Source organism: Otolemur garnettii, unplaced genomic scaffold, assembly GCF_000181295.1.
Source record: "Otolemur garnettii isolate 467f Iridium unplaced genomic scaffold, OtoGar3 scaffold00070, whole genome shotgun sequence".
In the NCBI taxonomy this organism is placed as follows: domain Eukaryota; kingdom Metazoa; phylum Chordata; class Mammalia; order Primates; family Galagidae; genus Otolemur; species Otolemur garnettii.
The window spans coordinates 9852147-9864675 of record NW_003852465.1 but is presented as its reverse complement, the minus strand read 5'-3'; the positions used below and the strand labels follow the sequence as shown (position 1 = coordinate 9864675).

General features: G+C 50.5%; 1 protein-coding gene across 1 annotated transcript in view; it reads right to left on the bottom strand.

Moving 5' to 3' along the window:
• The window catches only part of PRPF40B (pre-mRNA processing factor 40 homolog B), a 23536-nt gene that overhangs the window by 4858 nt on the left and 6149 nt on the right, over positions 1–12529 (bottom strand). The window contains exons 2-17 of the mRNA XM_023515385.1: positions 9815–9958; positions 9438–9503; positions 8722–8749; positions 8466–8491; positions 8229–8339; positions 7852–7924; positions 7681–7705; positions 7247–7453; positions 6901–7030; positions 6753–6817; positions 6043–6207; positions 5833–5941; positions 5316–5466; positions 4462–4595; positions 3729–3843; positions 3487–3578 (exon numbers count right to left, since the gene is read on the bottom strand). Coding sequence (XP_023371153.1) covers positions 3487–3578; positions 3729–3843; positions 4462–4595; positions 5316–5466; positions 5833–5941; positions 6043–6207; positions 6753–6817; positions 6901–7030; positions 7247–7453; positions 7681–7705; positions 7852–7924; positions 8229–8339; positions 8466–8491; positions 8722–8749; positions 9438–9503; positions 9815–9958 — 1641 coding nt within the window. The remainder of the gene's footprint in view (positions 1–3486; positions 3579–3728; positions 3844–4461; positions 4596–5315; positions 5467–5832; positions 5942–6042; positions 6208–6752; positions 6818–6900; positions 7031–7246; positions 7454–7680; positions 7706–7851; positions 7925–8228; positions 8340–8465; positions 8492–8721; positions 8750–9437; positions 9504–9814; positions 9959–12529) is intronic.

Genomic DNA, 12529 nt, shown 5'->3' with positions numbered 1-12529 from the left:
AACCCGCCACCTTAGGTGTACGTGGCTGGCGCCTTAGCCGGTTGAGCTATAGGCGCCGAGCCACTTCTGGTTCTTTGTTTTAAAATCTCTTGAAATGCAGCACAAAGGGAAAGAACATTTATTGAAAGCCTATTATAAGCAGGACACTTTACAAATGTTATTTCTCACAACCCTCCATGTGGATCATCCCCAATGTTTAGATAAGGAGCTGGAGGCTCAGAGACATTTCATAACTTACAGAGCTCTCAGCACCAAGCAGTTTTCTGACCCCAAGACATGTGCTGCCCTATCCCATCTCTACAACACTGCTCTCCCAGGGGCTGCTCACATCCTAAGGCTCAAATCCAAGGCCTCCTTCTTGGTCCTCACTCATCTGATCCTCAGTGCCTCTGCTATTTACTTGAACACTCCCCTCTCCAGGTCCTTTCGTTTCCGGCCTCTTTTACCACTTCTCTCCCATGTACCTATTTCTGACGTGCTCACTGCCCTGTCTATGCTCTCTCTAGCAGTCTCACCCTTCACCTCTCTCCTGATTTGCAGACATATACTAGCCAGGAGATTTCATAAACACTTCAAATTCAACAGATTCCCAAGAAAATACATTTCTCATGAGCACCCCACCCCAGGCACTCCATGGACATCCTATACCCAGACCTTCTACCTGCTCCAAGCCCAGAGTTCTCTGCATTAACCTATGGGATGAGAGGTACCACCACAGTCTACCCACCTATGGATGGCCACAGAGACTCCTGGGCCCATGTGTCTTTTGCAGGTGGGACCCCAAATGGAGAATAAGAAGGGGAACTGCCTCAAAAAGCTCCATTCCAGGAGGTATGGAAAGGCCCCAGGGAGGAAAGGCCCCCTGCAGGCCTGTCAGCAGTGACTGCCACTCTGGTTAAAGGTAATTGTCCAATAAAATTTAGCTATCCTGGTATTAGGTATTTCTATTCTATATGATTATTCTGTTTATTTATTTATTTATTTATTCTTTGAGACAGGAGCCTCAAGCTGTCCCCCTGGGTAGAGTGCCGTGGCATCTCAGCTCACAGCAACCTCCAACTTCTGGGCTCAAGCGAGTCTCCTGCCTCAGCCTCCCAAGTAGCTGGGACCACAGGCGCCCGCCACAACGCCCGGCTATTTTTTGGTTGCAGCCGTCATTGTTGTTTGGCGGGTCCGGGCTGGGGATTTGAACCCGCCACCTTAGGTGTACGTGGCTGGCACCTTAGCCAGTTGAGCTATAGGCGCCGAGCCCAAACTTTTTTTTTTAATAGCAGAAACATTATTATAAAAATCTTATGTAAAACCATAAAGCATAAAAATGCCAGCTGCTCCACTTGAAAACAGGGGCAGAAGCATAAATACCCACCAGCCCCTGCCATTTTCAGGCATCTATGAGGAAACCTAGGGCATCTCAGAAGTACATCTGGAGCCCTGTAAGCCCTCTCCCCATCTGCCATCCTCTTTGCCCATGCCTGAGAGTACCTCCCACCTGGAATCCTGTACCAGTTTCCTGACTAGTTTCCCAGCTCTGCCTCTTCCATGTCTCTAACTCAGCCTTTAGCATCCAGTGCACCTCAGACTTTTGTACCAAGGAACCCCAACAGCAGCAGAGGTCTGGGGATGAGTCAGAAGAGGATGACTCTCACTCAAATTGATAGGAGTTACCTGCCAATATTACTTTTAGCATCTTGAGGTTTCAAGATCTGTCCTACCAGTACCTCCACCATCACCTCCCCTAGGGACACAAGTATGTGTACTCTACATGGAGAGGTGCTGTTATACACCATCACCAGTGGCTTCTCCAAGATACCATCTGATCTTATCATTCCCCAGTTCCTCATTACTTACGAGATAAAAATCCAAATTTCTTATTTTAGCATTCAAGGCACTTTACATGCAGGGTTCTACTTCCAAACTGGGGCATGTGGTTTCAGAGAAATAAAGGAAATTATAAAACAATATGATACATCTTACATAATGGTAAATAAATTTAAAATATTAAATTTAAACAGAGAGGTAATACGATATTAAAATGTAACACCTACATGAATTTAGAAGGCAAAACACAGAGCTTCAAAGAAACATATGTGCAATGGGACATTTCTAGCTTTATTCTCAGATCCATGTCAACCCACGTACTAGGTTACTCTCCTCTATAATTAGGTGTACTTTGATGGAACAGTCACCATTTTTCAGATGAGGAAACAAAGGCTCAGAAAGATCGAGTGACCTGTCCAAGGTCACACAACTGGCAAGTGGTTTAGCTGGACTTCTACCCCAGGCAGTCTGCCTCAAGTTTTTGCTCCTAACCACTGCGGTCTGCCTCAAGTTTTTGCTGTATAACACTGCAGTATAACCACTGTACTATACTGTCTCCTCAAATGCATTAGAATGTTCTTCATTTCTAAGAAGAAACATGCTCTCTCCTTATTTCTTTCCTTTGGAATACAATGCCTCTTAGTTCATCATTCACTTACTTTTCCTCTTTTTTATTTTTTTTTTGCCTAGACCAGAGTGCGGTGGCATCATCACAGCTCACTACAACCTCAAACTTCTGGGCTCAAGTGATCTTCCTGCCTTAATCTCCCAAGTAGCTGGGACTATACCATGTCTGGCTAATTTTTCAATTTTTTTAGAGGCAGGGCCTTATTATGTTGCTCAGGCTGATCTTGAACTCCTGCTCAAATCATCCTTCTGCCTCAGCCTCCCGAAATGCTGGGATTACAAGCCATGCCCAGTCACTTTTCTACTTTTGAAAAACATGGATATTGAAAACTACTTCTCTTCTCCGGTATAAGAAAAGCAATAGTGCCTCTGTGATGGTAAATGGCAGCTGACACTTGCAGCAGTATCAGGAAGGCACTAAGGAGTCATGAGGATAAGGATGACTTGCCCTTTGTAAAAGAGCAGTGGCAACTTGGCTGGAGTCCTCAGAAATCCAGCCCAGTGTTGCTGAATAATTCAAATTGACAAGAGAAGTTAAAGATTCAGATTTTCATGTGAATCTCCTGATTTTAAAATGTTAGCAACAAATTCCAAATTTTTCTAAAACACTCTACAGACCAGAAAGAACAACCTGTGGGCTACCAGTTTATAATTGGCTATGCTTCTTGCATCTCACACCTGGTGTGCCCTTCCCATGCCCTTGCCCTTGCTCCCGTACTACCCTATGCCCAGAATGCTCCACCCTCCTCCACCTACTCGTTCCTAACAGTACATTTCAAATGCCAATTCTGATTCCTGTCCCTGTAATAACACCCACCCCCCTGTATTAATAGTTCTTGTGTCTATCCTCCTATTGCACCATGGCCTCTTATGGCCAGAAACTATGTCTTATTCATTATTATATCCCCAGTACATGGTAAAAGACTTGGTTCTACTGAACCAAGCTGTAATATTTCAACAAAATAGAACTTCTCAGGGAGTCATTCAGGGAGTGTGCCTTCACCCAGCATGCATCCATCCATAACCCCATGACTCCCTCACCTTAAGAATGTCCTTAATAATCTTCTTTTCATCATGGAATCGTGCCTTCAACTCCTCCACATAAAACTTGAACAAGTCCAGAGGGGTGGAGCCTGCAAGGAGGAAGGGAGGGGGGCCTGGCGGGCGGCAGCTTCCCAAAAGCTGGGAGTTGAGGCCGAGGACAGGACCAGGGAGTAGGGATACAGAGGCTGGCAGGGCAGGAAGCCAGGCCAGAGAAGGGGGCGGGCACCTGGCTGCCTTACCCGGCTGGCCCAGCATGTTGGCAAAGCGGACATCAGTACTGACTGCTGGGTAGAGTTCCATCCAGGTGGACATCGAGTGCAGCTGCCCTGTCTCGTGCAGCTCGTCCAGGAAGGTCTGAGAAGGGAGAGGCCAGTTACAAGGAGAGTGAGGTAGGGAAGGAAGCAAAGCCACAGACTGAGGAGAGGCAGGGATGATCCTGTTGAGGAAATGCAGGCAAAAGAGGCAGAGATGAAGAGATCCGGACAGGGAGACTCGATATGTAAGGAGAGAATATGAATACGTAGAGGACAAAGCAAAAAGATGAGAACAAGCCAGACCAGGAGGCAAAGGTACAGAAAGCTACCTGCAGCAACTTTTTGACATGTTACAGCAAAACAACCTCATTACTACTCCCACCACCATCACCCCGCTCCCTAAGCTGGGTGGATAAGCTCTGCCTGTCTGCTCCCCTGCTGAGGGAAACAAACGTAGCCTTGCTGCTAAGTCCTGCCTGTAGCGTGCCCTCTGCTGGTAGTCCCTGCATGGTGCAGCACACATCTAGTCTAAAAAGCACAGCACACAAGTGAGGGCATACAGCAGGAGCAGACTGCAGGAGAGGCCTCATAAAGCTCACATAGACAGGGTTAGGCACAAACAAGGCAAGCAAGCTAGCTGAGAGGAAGCAGGGGATGGGTGAAAAGGTTGTGGTCTGGGGCAGGGCTGAGCTCTAATCCAAAAAGGCAGCAGAGATACCTGGAAGGCCTCCCGGTTCTTGCGTTGCTGGCGCCGCTCCCGAAGCCGGGCCCGCTCCCGCTCCTCCTCCTCCTCCCTCTCCAAAGCTCGGATGTGCTCCTCAAAGCAGATCAGGGCATCTTCCTTGTCCATGTCTAAAGGTAGGGAGGAGGTTGAGCAGACACCATACCAGCAGGGCACCCTCTCCTATTCCAGTACCTCTAGCTATGCTGCCCATCAGTACTGGGGACCCTCAAGTGTGGTGGGAGTTGGGGGGAGGGAAGTGAAGGGAAGAGAGCTCTGTGGGAATAGCCACTGGAATTGTAGCTAAGGGGGAGGATCATTAATTGTATAAGAAAAAAATAAGCAAGTATTCAGCTCTTGTGAATTCAGTTACTGGAGGCTGTCAAATGAAACCAGTTGTTTTGGGACCTGAGGTTTCACATCTCATAGACTGGGAATAATCAGGCTTTGACGCAACTTCAGAAGGTGAATTTGTGATTATCATCAGTGCTTAAAGAGCAGGAACAGCTTGTTGGTAACAAATGTGACCAGTTAAGGCCTGAAGTGCTCTGACAATTAAGACCATATTCAGATGAGCTGTAGGCACCATCATCATCTCCAGCATTGGTTCCTATCCTAGAGCTCCTCCTCCAACGACACAAAACGTCCAGATCAAAAGTGGAGGGAGGAGGTTATTATGAAGCTATCCTGGGATGCTCAGAGTCTAGAGAGGTGCAGGGACCAAGTGCTGGGTATTCCCAGGATGTCCAAGGGGACAGGAGGTACAGGAGAGTAGTGTGAGGCAGATTCTGGGGTACCAGGTTCAGTGAGGAAAAGGGAAGGAACAGGGGCGAGTGGAGACCTCGGCTTACTCTGGAGCTGATGGTCCTGAGCAAAGCTGGGGTTATCCATGAGGTACTGCTGGGCCTGGGACCATGTGGTTTGGAAGGTGACACTACTCATTCCATCTAGGATGCTCTTCAGAGCCTGAATGTTGCGGCGCCGGAGCTGCTTGGCCTGTTCCTGGAGGCCACAGGGTTAGGGTAAGGCAGGGCAGGCCAGAGCTAGGTCTGGGCACAGGAAGATTTGGGGACTAAAAGGTGGCTAAAGAACCCTAGGAGGAATGTCAGACTCAAGATGTTCATGGCTTGGGGATGAGGAGGGAGCACAGATTACAGACCAACCTCTCAAAGGCTCTTTGCCCTCCCATACCCAGGGCTATAGGCCGAGGGCAGAAATAGGAGTGTGTGCAAGTGCCATACCAGCTTCTAAATTAGAAGCAGGGACACTGGAGATGTGGAGGAATGAATAGTAGGGACCAAAGAAAGCAAAGACATGGAGAATTCAGGATGAGACTGGGGCTGAAGGATCTGGCTTAGTAACCATTACCTTTTCTTTCTTGGCCAGGAAGAAGAGGACATCATCATAAACCTCTTTTCGATCCCTCTCAGGGACCACAGCCCAGACCTCTAGTTCTCCAAAGGTCTGTTCTGCCCGCCTGTGGAGCATATGGGCTGTGAGTAGGTAGGCAGAGAACAGAGACCATGGGCCTTCGTGTCCTCAGGATCCCCAGGCCCCAGCCCTGCCCAGCCCCCTGACCGGTAGCGGGTGGTGGAGGTCATGCGTTCGTGCTGCTCCAGGAAATGCTGCAGGGTCTGCTTGGCCTCCTTGGCCCTTAGCCGGGCCTCCTCCTTCTCCTCCTTCTCCCGCTGTGCCTTGTAGGCATTGAACGCTTGCTTTTTCTCACTCAGCTTGGGCAAGGCGCTGAGGTGGAGAAGGTGAGAGTGGGGTGGGGACAGAGGAGGAGTTAGCCTCTACCACCCTGCAAAGTCCACAAAACAGACTGGGAAAGGGTCTCCCTAAGGCCGAGTACGGGTCCATGCACAGACAGACTGCAGGAGCACCCAGGGCCCAGATGTATGGGATCTCAACACCATTCTTGGACAGGTAGTGTGAGAGGCAATGAGGGGAAGAGACATGGTCCCAAGACACTGCTAATACTGGACCCCCTTGCTTCGGGGCTCTCAAGTCACCATCAGACCTCTGCCATATCCAGCCCCTTCTTTCCCCAATTAATTCAGTTCAGTTTAGTTCAATTCAACAAGCATTTATTGAAGGTCTCATGTCAGATACCTTTTTCTTCTTGCACCCAGAGGCCTCCGGCTTTTCTCTTCCTTGCATCCTACTCAAGTCTATCTTTTTCCTAACTCTGGCTCCCTTGGTGCTGAGTGATAAGTTGGGGTTTCTGAAGGAGTCCCTGGCCTAGTTGTTCTCATGAGCATGGCCTGGCTTCCTTGGCCCAGGCCTACCTGTAACGAGGATCTGTGACCACCATCTTCATGGCCTGTTCCCACGAGGCATTGGAGGGGACAGCCTGGAATGGAGCAGGTGGGGGTCATGGGGCCTGCCCACCTCCAGCCCTTCCAGGCCTTCCCTAGGAGCCCCACCCCCCAGCACCTTGTCCCTCAGCAGCTCCTTGAAAGCCTGCTTTGCCTTCTCCCGGTTGCTCCAACTGAGGCCAGACCGCTCTGGTTCTGGCTTTGATTCCTCCTCCTCCTGTTGTGGAGGCTGATGCTGTCCAGCAGAACTGAGGGGAGTGGGGAGAGGAGACTCAGGCCAGGGTACTCCAGCTGTCAGAGCTTTCTTTCAGTGCCCTGCACTCTTGGCAACATATCACCCCCTCCTTGCTCCCCAGGGCAACCCTTTTCTGCCCAGATCTTCACAACCCTCCTGAGAAGCCTGGCAGAGAACAAGGTTGGGAGCCCGAGACCACCATCTGAAATGACATGAAGGGCAGCCTCACCTACTGGGGCCCTCTTCCAGCTGCTGCAGGAAGCCCTGCTCCTGGGGCTGAGAAGCTTCTGACACATCACAATCTTCACTTCCACCTGGCTCAGGTTCCAGGAGGCCTGTGGGCACTGGGGTGGGGCCAGGAGGTACAGGTGGTGGGTCGGGCTGTGGTTGAGGAGGCTGTGGCTGTAGTGTCGGTGGCTGCTGCTGCTGCTGTTTCCTGTGGGTAACCAGAGGTCAGTGTCCATGAGTAGAGCAATGACAGAGGAGGTCAGGGGCGGGCTTGTCTCTATCCTGGGAAGGATTAGGACCAGAGTGGATGATTCTACAAGGAGACTGAGAGCTGGGTCTTCTTCCTACAGAGTGCAGATAATGGAGAATCCCCTCCTACTTCCCAGGTACCCCAGGAATGAAAGGATAGGTGGGCAAGGTGGGTAAGTCACTCACCCTACAGCCTCTTGTTTAACTAAAGCTGCAATGAGAAAAGATGACACCATCAGTCATGGGGTAATAAGGAAGCCCCAGAAGCCTTGATCAGGCCTAGAACCTTCTCTACCCAGGACCCCTCACCCTCCAGGTCATCCAGATCCTTAGAACGGGTCCAGAGGGATTCCTTACTCTGGTTGTTATAGTAGTAAGGTTTGCCTGTGTCGGACTTGTATTCTTTCCAGGGACACTGGGACAGCAGCAGCTGTAAGAGGATAGGTCAGGGACATCAGTGGCCTAGGCATGCTCTCCAACCACAGTCAGGGGAGCTGAGGGAACCCAGTGAGGAGAGGACACAGAAGTCTGTAGCTACCACCTGGCCTGGCTCAAATGGGGGAAGGTGGACTTCCTAAGATCCTAGGGAGACATTTTCAGGGAAGATGGAGGGTGGTGAGGGATCCTGGGATCAGAAGAACCAAAGCAAGTATGGTTAGAGATGCAGGGGAGGCTGAGTACTTCAAAGGATCAGGGCAGCTAAAAAAGAAGGGCCAGAAAGCCCTGCTCAGGACCTCCGCCTTGGACTTGAGCACGCTGGGCTTCTCCCACACGGACTGCTTGTCATCAGCATTGTAGTAGTAGATGCGCCCATCAGGGGCCACATGCTCACTCCATAGGGCCCTCTGGGGGTGGGGGACACAGAATGGTGGTCAAGACCCCCTTCCCAAAGCCTCTCTTCACCCAAAGATTTCAGCATCAGCCCCCCACTCTCAGTCTTTCTACCCAGAGACCCCTGAGCTAGAACTCACCGGAGGACCTGTCCCAGCTACAGCAGCTAGAAAAGAAGCCACAGAAAACACACTAAGTCCCTGCTCCAACCTCCATCTTATCCCCACCTATTCCTCCCTTATTCCATCCCCAGTAAATATCCCCTGGTCCCGTCAACAGCCCAGGCTCCCTGGCATCCCAACAGGCATGATCCAGGGTGGCTCCAGTCCATGGTCCCCTCTCCCCTATGCCTCCCAACCTCCGAGCCTGGGGGGAGCAGACCCCCAGAAGACTCACAGCTGGCGGTGTCCGCACCCGGAGCCGTCTGCCGAAGAAAGAGGAGGGGGAAGGGTTGGGGCCAAGCCCAGTGGCCCCCAGGACCCAGGCCATGGGGGATGGAGAAGCAGGCCAGGCCAGAATCCATGTGTCCTGCTCTCAGGGATCTCTGTTTCCTAATAGGCTTCCCCCACCCTCCAGGCTTGTGCCTCTAGGATCCCAGGGGAGAATCACACAGCAGCTCCTTTCTTTGTTGTCCGCAACTGAGTATTGTGTTCAGGCCCTTCTTTCCACAGTGGATGCCAAGTTCTACATCCTACCCATCTCTACTATGCTACTATGCTAAGCGACAGCAGAAAAAGGTACAGCAAGATCCCCAGGTATTGCTGCCTCCTCCAGAGGCAAAGAGAATATAAAGAAGGGACCTTATTTGTGTATCCACAATCATGCCTCTGTGAGGGTGAAGAGTATTTTCCACGAGTGTATTCCTTAAGGGAAATGGGCACAGCTGGGGAGTAAGGAGAGAGAATGCATATGTCTTTGGCGCTGAGTGGAAAATGAGGAGATCTGAGTGCATGGCCGGCGAGTAGGATTTGAGTCAGGGGGGTGGTGCTGCGAGGGACAAGGATGGATACAAAGAGAAGGAGGAAAGAATGGAGGCCATATCCCTGGCATTCCACGTCAGGTCCACAGGGCTGCAGGGCAGAGCCTACTTCTTGCCTACCCTCAGTGCTTACCGCTGCGGTGACAGGCACTGCTGGCATCAGCATTCCTGGCATCATCGGAGGTACCATTCCTGGTATCTATGGATGCAAAGACAAAACCAGCCAACCAAGGTGAGGGCAGGCAGAGGCTGGGCAGGGTACCCTGAAGGGTCATGAGAGATCCCACTGGGGCCCATGACCCTCATTTTGGTACCTCCTCAGGCAATCCCCACGTTCTGGCCCTCACCTTGCCTGAGAGTTGTCTTGGTCATTCAGCAGACAAATCTATGCAGGCCTGGCCCACAGTTCCCTCCCTCCCCAGTTTCTGAAGCCCAAATGTCAGTTTTCTTCTCTACCCTCAGCTAAACTGACAGGGTTTTCTGAGTCCAAAAAGGAAGAGAAACAATTACCTGTGTGAGTGGTGGTGGCGCCCCCATTGGTGGAAGCATGGGGGGCAGGATGCCAGGTGGCATGGGGGGGATGGCTGGTGGTCTCTGACTCATGGGGGGTAGCCCCATCGGAGGAAAGGGTGGGGGGATCCCTGGAGGGGGCATCTAGAAATGAGGAAAGGAAGAGACACTGAGCAGAGAAGATGTTGTCTTATCAGAGGCAGAGAAGACCTGTCAGGAAACACCCACCACCTCCCACTCCCACACTGGCTCTGAGGCAATTCCATGGCTTTAGTCTGAGAAGCACAAGGCATGAAACTGCCTCCCTCCTCACCACTGAGAAAGACTGATAACTGAGGGTGTCTGCTGGGCCTAAGAGGCAATCACACAGCTTCTTGCTTAAGAAGGCAAGGGAGCAGGGAAGGGAAATGTAACAGCACCAGACTGTCGCTAGAAGGCTCCATCTCTTCAGCAATTCTCCCCCAAAGAGGCCTCTCACATGAAGGGGCAGAAGGCAGGTACCCAAGTCCCCCAATCCCCTGCCTCCCATCCCCTTCTCTTCAACTCATAACCACCAATGCCATTCCAGCCTGAATTCTGTGGCATACTTAAAGAACACAGGTAAGGAGTAGTGAAAGAGAAAGACAGTCCCACTCTGCCCTCACACTAATGGGGTCTTTTCCCTTCCACTGCTCCTACCTCTAGCCCCAGTGTATCCCAAGGACAAAAGGACAGAGGGAATTGTCAATTTTATGGACTGAGAGCTTAACAGCAGCTCTCCCCACCCCGATGCCCAAGCAAAACCATCCCTCTTCCAAGGGCAACAAAAGGGGGCATTACAGGAAAACTGTGCTGGCAGTGCAGCAGTGGCTGGGGAGCTGGGGAACTGGGGTGCAGGCTGGAAAAGCCAAGCCCAGGGAAAGACATCAAACTTACGAAGGGTGGTGGCATCATGGGGGGCCCCGGTGGGAAGGGGGCAGGCGCTGCTGGGGGCCGGGGACCAGAATCGGGAACCGACTGTTGAGGGAGAGAAAAGTCATAGGACCCAGGATGGGCACAGAGATGGGCTTTTGCAGAAGGGAAGCAGAAGAGGTAAGGATGAAAAAGGAGTGCAAAGTTCAGAGGGAGGGTCTCCAAGCCCAACTTCTTGCCCACCCCACATGCTGAGCCGTAGCTAAGTTTGCTCTCTCTTGTGCCAGCCCCAGAGCCAGCTGGCTGAGCCCCTTCAATGTCATCTTTATTTTGGAAGTTTCCATTTTTGCCAAAGCCACAGAAAAGATGGAGGAGGCTCTACTACAGGCACAAACTGGCTCTTCCCTAGGCTTTTAATCCATTCTCCCACCTGTGAGCAAGGCTGTGCCTCTCTCAAACCAGTTAAATAGAGATCGCTTTTGTTCCCAAAGCATCTAAGGAAGGGGTGGCCTCTTTTCCAGTTCCCCTACCTCAATTAACCCAGTTACAGAGATTCTATCCAAACTCTTGAAACACAAATAGTCACAAGTCCCTTAAAGTACTAGTCTCCCTAACTCCTCCCCCTTCACTACTAGCTTCCTCCCCTGATTGGTCTCAGCCTCAGTCACACACTTTCTTTCCACTCCTAATCACCAACTTCATCCCTTTAGCTCTACCCCCACACCCTTTCTGGTGACCATCCCCACCTCTACAAATCCTAAGCTCATCTCCCTGTGGAGGCAGGCTTTGGACAGCCTTGGCCTCTCCATTCTGTACCTAATGGCTGACTGCATCCCATTCTTTAGTTCTCAGATTAAACATCACTTATTCTAAGGAGGCTTCCTGATTCCAATTAAAATAGCTCCTTCCCATTTATTCTCAAACTGATCCCCTTTCCTTCATGTATACAATTTTGAAATTATGACGTTTGCCTGGATGTATGCCCCTCCCAACTAGAGCTACTGACATTCCTATGAGGACAGGGATCGTATCAGATGTACTGAAAGCTGGTACCTGCCACAGTGTCTGGCACATAATAGTTACTCAATAAATATTGAATGAATGACGAACAAATGAAAGAACAAATTCTATATATACAGAACCTTCCAATTCTAAAAATTTATCTTATAGGTATAGCCCCACATGGCCAAAATAAAGTGTAGAAGGTTTTCATTTTAGTATTATTTGTAAAAACAGAAGGCTGGAACCAGCCTAATATTCAGTAGTGAAGAAATTATGAAATTCCACACATAGACACACATGCACGTGAGAAAAGACGACACACAAGAACTTGGTGGAAGGAGGACAGAGAAGCCACTTCACTGCCACCCAATCTCCCCTTCTGAGAGGGCTGAACATTTACAAATGCTTTCTAATCTCTACCTTTAAAACATCTGATCTTGGGCAGTGCCTGTGGCTCAGTAGGTAGGGTGCTGGCCCCATATACCAAGTGTGGCGGGTTCAAACCCAGCCCCAGACAAACTGCAACAAAAAAAATAGCCAGGCATTGTGGCGGGCACCTGTTTGGGAGGCTGAGGCAAGAGAACTGCCTAAGCCTAGGAGTTGGAGGCTGCTGTGAGCTGTGATGCCAGAGCACTCTACCGAGGATAATAAACTGAGACTCTGTCTCTAAACAAACAAATAAATAAACAAAAATCTGTCAATACAGCATGGTACTGGCACAAAAATAGAGACATAATTTGGAATCAAATAGAAAACCAGGAAATGGGCTCAGCGCCTGTGGCTCAGGTGGCTAAGGCACCAGCCACATACACCTAAGGTGGC